Below are 6,319 nucleotides of genomic sequence, written 5' to 3'. Positions count from 1 at the left end.
CTAAATCCGTAAACACGGGCACCCTCTTAGATATCATCCTGACCAACCGGCCCTCTAAATACACCTCTGCTGTCTTCAACCAGGATCTCAGCGATCACTGTCCCATTGCCTGTGTCCGTAATGGGTCCGCTGGACAAACGACCACCCCTCATCACTGTCACACGCTCCCTAAAACACTTCAGCGAGCAGGCCTTTCTAATTGACCTGGCCCGGGTATCCTGGATGGATATTGACCTAATTCCATCAGTAGAGGATGCCTGGTTATTCTTTAAAAGTAATGTCCTCACCATCTTAAATAAGCATGCCCCATCCAACAAATGTAGAACTAAGAACAGATATAGCCCTTGGTTCACTCCAGACTTGACTGCCCTTTACCAGCACAAAAATATCTTGTGGCGTACTGCATTAGCATCGAATAGCCCCCGTGATATGCAACTTTTCAGGGAAGTCAGGAACCAATATACACAGGCAGTTAGGAAAGCAAAGGCTAGCTTCAAACAGAAATTTGCATCCTGTAGCACAAACTCCAAAAAGTTCTGGGACACTGTAAAGTCCATGGAGAATAAGAGCACCTCCTCCCAGCTGCCCACTGCACTGAGGCTAGGAAACACTGTCACCACCGATAAATCCATGATAATCGAGAATTTCAATAAACATTTTTCTACGGCTGGCCATGCTTTCCACCTGGCTACCTCTACCCTGGTCAACAGCTCTGCACCCCCCACAGCAACTTGCCCAAGCCTCCCCCACTTCTCCTTCACCCAAATCCAGATGGCTGATGTTATGAAAGAGCTGCAAAATCTGGACCCCTACAAATCAGCCGGGCTAGACAATCTGGACCCTCTCTTTTTAAAATTATCCGCCACAATTGTTTCAACCCCTATTACTAGCCTGTTCAACCTCTCTCTTTCGTATTGTCTCAGATCCCTAAAGATTGGAAAGCTGCTGCGGTCATCCCCCTCTTAAAAGGGGGAGACAATCTAGACCCAAACTGTTACAGACCTATATCTATCCTACCCTGCCTTTCTAAGGTCTTCGAAAGCCAAGTTAACAAACAGATCACCGACCATTTCGAATCCCACCGTACCTTCTCCGCTATGCAATCTGGTTTCCAAGCTGGTCATGGGTGCACCTCAGCCACGCTCAAGGTCCTAAACGATATCATAACCCCCATCGATAAAAGACAATACTGTGCAGCTGTATTCATTGACCTGGCCAAGGCTTTCGACACTGTCAATCACCGCATTCTTATCGGCAGACTCGACAGCCTTGGTTTCTCAAATGACCTGGTTCACCAACTACTTCTCAGACAGTTCAGTGTGTCAAATCAGAGGGCCTGTTATCTGGACCTCTGGCAGTCTCTATGGGGGTGCCACAGGGTTCAATTCTCGGGCTGAATATTTTCTCTGTATATATCAATGATGTCGCTCTTGCTGCTGGTGATTCTCTGATCCACCTCTACGCAGACGACACCAATCTGTATACATCTGGCCCTTCTTTGGACACTGTGCTAACAAACCTACAGACGAGCTTCAATGCCATACAACACTCCTTCCGTGGCCTCCAACTGCTCTTAAAAGCTAGTAAAACAAAATGCATGCTCTTAACCGATCACTGGACAACTACAAATAGCTAGGTGTCTGGCTAGACTGTAAACTCTCCTTCCAGACTCACATTAAGCATCTCCAATCCAAAATTAAATCTAGAATTGGCTTCCTATTTTGCAACAAAGCATGCTTCACTCATGCTGCCAAACATACCCTCGTAAAACTGACTATCCTACCGATCCTTGAATTTGGAGATGTCATTTACAACATAGCCTCCAACACTCTACACAGACTGCATCCAATTTGCTATCACAGTGCCATCCGTTTTATCACCAAAGCCCCATATACTACCCACCACTGTGACCTGTATGCTCTCGTTGGCTGGACCTCGCTTCATATTCATTGCCAAACCCACTGGCTCCAGGCCATCTACAAGTCTTTGCTAGGTAAAGCCCTGCCTTATCTCATCTCACTGGTCGCCATAGCAGCACCCACCCGTTGCACGCGCTCCAGCAGGTATATCTCACTGGTCACCCCCAAAGCCAACTCCTCATTTGGCCACCTTTCCTTCCAGTTCTCTGATGCCAATGACTGGAACAAATTGCAAAAATCAATGAAGCTGGAGTCTTATATCTCCCTCACTAACTTTAAGCATCAGCTGTCAGAGCAGCTTACCGATCATTGCACCTGTACATAGCCCATCTGTAAAGAGCCCACCCAACTTCCTCATCCCCATTTTGTTATTTATTTATCTTGCTCCTTTGCACCCCAGTATCTCTACTTGCACAGTCATCTTCTGCACATCTGTCACTCTAGTGTTAATGCGAAATTGTAATTATTTCTCCACTATGGCTTATTTATTGCCTTACCTCCCTAACCTTACTACATCTGCACACACTGTATATAGATTTTTCTATTGTGTTATTATCTGTACGTCTGTTTATCCCGTGTGTAACTCTGTGTTTTTTGTCGCACTGCTTTGCTTTTATCTCGGCCAGGTCGCAGTTGTAAATGAGAACTTGTTCTCAACTAGCCTACCTGGTTAAATAAAGGTGAAATAAAAAAATAAAAAAGAATCTGTTGTATTGAGTCCTTGACCCTCTAGCACCCCCTAGTGACCTGCTGGAGATCTGTGAGTTGAGCCAGGAGAAGATGAGCTCCGTATTTGCAGACACTAACGTGTACATGCTTCACATGATGTACCAGGCTATGGGAGTCTGTCTGTACATGCAGGACTGGGACGGAGCCATGAGCTACGGAGAGAAGATCATTCAACCATACAGGTGACCAAAACATAGAGCGGACGCTTTTATCCAAAGCGACTTAGTCATGTGTACAAGAAACGCTCCCTCTGAGTAAAGGAGCTCTCCCTCTGAGTAAAGGAACGCTCCCTCTGAGTAAAGGAACTCTCCCTCTGAGTAAAGGAACTCTCCCTCTGAGTAAAGGAGCTCTCCCCCTGAGTAAAGGAGCTCTCCCCCTGAGTAAAGGAGCTCTCCCCCTGAGTAAAGGAGCTCTCCCCCGGAGTAAAGGAGCTCTCCCCCGGAGTAAAGGAGCTCTCCCCCGGAGTAAAGGAACGCTCCCTTTACTTTCAATGCATTTGTCCTCAAAAGCTGGGTAAACGCGTCCCCAAAATAAATAAAAAAAGTCCGTAAAAAGCGTTTACATTCCACTACCCAGCCTGTTCTCTGATTGGTTCATCTCCTGTGTGTCCAGTGTCCGCTACCCTGCCTATTCTCTGATTGGTTCATCTCTCCTGTGTGTCCAGTGTCTGCTACCCTGCCTATTCTCTGATTGGTTCATCTCTCCTGTGTTTCCAGTGTCCACTACCCAGCCTATTCTCTGAACGTGGCTTCCATGTACCTGAAACTGGGCCGTCTCTACCTGGGACTTGAGAGGAAGACCCAGGGAGTCAAGGCATTAAAGAAGGTAACGCCCCGTCATTCACCAGGGCATTCAGGAAGTACACACACATACATTGATCAATTGAATCAGGTGTGTTACTGCAGAGATGGAATACCCAGGGTTTGCATTTATGTAGCTCTCTGGTATAATCGGATATCCCTGATCTAGGGTTCCCACTAGATGTCCAAGCTGCAAAGTCAAAATTGGCTAAATCGTAAACATTTCTGAAAACAAAACAAAATATTTTTCAAGGTTAGGCATAAGCTTATCAGTGTGGTTAGGGTTAGGTTTAAAAAATATATATATATATATATATATATATATATAATTTTTAGAAATAGGCACGGTTTATGTCTTTGTAGTTTGGTCAGATAGTGACGACCAACAAACGTTGATGGGTAACGTGTCACTTCCTTATTTCCTGTCCAGGCGATCGCCATCATGGAAGTGGCTCATGGGAAGGATCACCACTACGTAACAGAGGTCAAACAAGAGGTGGAGGAGCTGAAGTAAGGAGGAGCTGAAGAAGAGGAAGGAGGAAGAGTGAGGAGGGCAAAAGCACAAGGGCTTCTCCAAACCCTGGGTCAAAAAAACAAAAACATTAAAAAAAAATCTACAAATCTAAACAGCTGCACGGCATGCATCCTATACCTCTCTTTTTACGTGCATCTCTCTCCATCTCCATCTCTCTCTGGTCAAATCAGTTTTTTTGTGGCATACAGGCAGGCAGTTAACCAGTCAGTGAAAGAGACAATGTGACCCCAGTATTTCTGTTCGCTCGGTTGTCTTAGACAGTACGTGATGAGGGTGTTTTTATGTACTGGGTAGCAGTATTGCTGTAACTGGCAAGGACAGTTGTAGTTGTTAGTTTTGTTATTGGCCTGGACTAGCCTCGTATCTGCCTAAACTGTTATGAAAAGAGAACTCATGAATTTACAAATTATGTTTGTATTAACCGATGACAGGTTTCTCTCCTCTCATACAAGGTAGCAAAGTGAGAGAACAATACCAAAAAAAAAATCATAATTGTTATGAGTATGTCCAAACTTAAATAATTTGCGTTTGTCTTACAACACAAACCGTGTTGAACAACTTTTGTCCATTTTATAAAATCAGAAGTGTTGCATGTTTTCTCTCGCTCATATACTGTCTTTGTACCGACCTGTAGGGAAGCAGGGTTGTAGTCTTTGTACCGACCTGTAGGGAAGCAGGGTTGTAGTCTTTGTACCGACCTGTAGGGAAGCAGGGTTGTAGTCTTTGTACCGACCTGTAGGGAAGCAGGGTTGTAGTCTTTGTACCGACCTGTAGGGAAGCAGGGTTGTAGTCTTTGTACCGACCTGTAGGGAAGCAGGGTTGTAGTCTTTGTACCGACCTGTAGGGAAGCAGGGTTGGCCTCCAAATTCCGTTTTAATCCCGAAAGTAAATCAAATTCCAAATGTTTCTCATGGGCGAGAATTTAAATTTCAACATATTTCCTGAATTGACCCCCAACCCTGAAGGGAAGTAATTTTCCACATCATTGATTCAATGTCAAACACAGATTTTGTTGTTGTTGAAACAACGTTGATTAACCAGTTTTTGCCTAGTAAGATGACTGTAAACCCTCAACCTTAACCTTTAGTGGAATGAAAACATACCTGGCCCTGGATCACAATCTCTGTCCTGGGAACCCCAAGGGGTGCACGTTTCGGTTGTCAACACAATATCAAGCTTTGCTTATTTGAAACAGCAGTGTAGTGCTCTGTAGCTCAGTTGGTAGAGCATGACGCTTCTAAACACAAGGGTAGTGGGTTCAATTCCCGGGACCACTCATACATATGCATGCGTGGGATAAAAGCGTCTGCTGAATGGTATATATTAGTGCTAAGACCAAAAACCAACGCTTTGAGATCCCCAGAACTGAGTTCAGAAAACGGCTGGTTTAGAGATTACTTCCACTTCACCTTACTTCCCCTCTGTCCTGTGGTTCGTTTGAGTGTGTTGGACATCAGACATGGACTACCCAAATAAAATACAAAACAGAGAATGTTGTTATGTTTTTTTTTGGTTTATTCACTTGGCTGTATGGTCTACAAACTTTTTTCCTTCGAAACAAACTCGTTTTATTCAGTTTGATCTGTTATGAATTTTATACCGAGCCTCAGATGAACCAAAAGAAGGAAGAAGCCAGGTACTTTCTGGGGAAATGGAAGCAGAAATGGTACACCTCACACACTGGTTGAGTTCCTACCCGACCAGATATATCAACCAATGGTTTCCTGCCACATCATCGACTGTGCAGTCAGGCATCGGATGGCTATATCATGATGTGGTTAGCAAATACAGTACCAGTCAAAAGTTTGGACACACCTACACATTGAAGGGTTTTTCTTAATTTTTTAACTATTTTCTACATTGTAGAATAATAGTGAAGACATCAAAACTATGAAATAACACATATGGAATCATGTAGTAACCAAAAAAGTGTTAAACAAATCAACATATATTTTTGATTCTTCAAAGTAACCACCCTTTGCCTTGATGACAGCTTAGCGCACTCTTGGCATTTTGAGCGAAATTATTAATCATATCACTTTTTAGTAAATGGTTTTTAAAGGACTTATGACCTCATATTTGAGCATGTATGGCCTCATTCAGAAAATCCTCATATATCAAAAATATCTCATTGGTGTTAATATCATTGGTGTTACAACTACTACTACTGGTGGGACAATTATCAAAATGTTAAAAAACGAGAGTTCATTTGCGCAGACAGTTTGGTGATTTGAGGAGATATTTTGGATATAGAAAGTCTCAGGTTGTCCTCCACTTCAAGCCTGGATTTGTACTTGGGTTTCAACACAGCCAAAACATTAGAAGCCAAGCTCACA

The 6,319-nt window shown here is 43.7% G+C and overlaps 1 protein-coding gene across 1 annotated transcript in view; it reads left to right on the top strand.

Annotated features, from left to right (window-relative positions):
* LOC106611479 (N-lysine methyltransferase SMYD2-A) overlaps positions 1 to 5,475 on the top strand; it is a 45,165-nt gene extending 39,690 nt beyond the window's left edge. The window contains exons 10-12 of the mRNA XM_045723717.1: positions 2,656 to 2,830; positions 3,365 to 3,473; positions 3,879 to 5,475. Of these exons, the coding sequence (XP_045579673.1) occupies positions 2,656 to 2,830; positions 3,365 to 3,473; positions 3,879 to 3,962 (368 nt within the window). The 3' untranslated portion in view covers positions 3,963 to 5,475. The remainder of the gene's footprint in view (positions 1 to 2,655; positions 2,831 to 3,364; positions 3,474 to 3,878) is intronic.
* Positions 5,476 to 6,319: the final 844 nt, after the last annotated feature.

Source organism: Salmo salar, chromosome ssa09 (assembly GCF_905237065.1).
Source record: "Salmo salar chromosome ssa09, Ssal_v3.1, whole genome shotgun sequence".
Classification (NCBI taxonomy): Eukaryota; Metazoa; Chordata; class Actinopteri; order Salmoniformes; family Salmonidae; genus Salmo; species Salmo salar.
The sequence above is the reverse complement of the archived record's forward strand: the minus strand, read 5'-3'. Positions and strand labels throughout refer to the sequence as shown.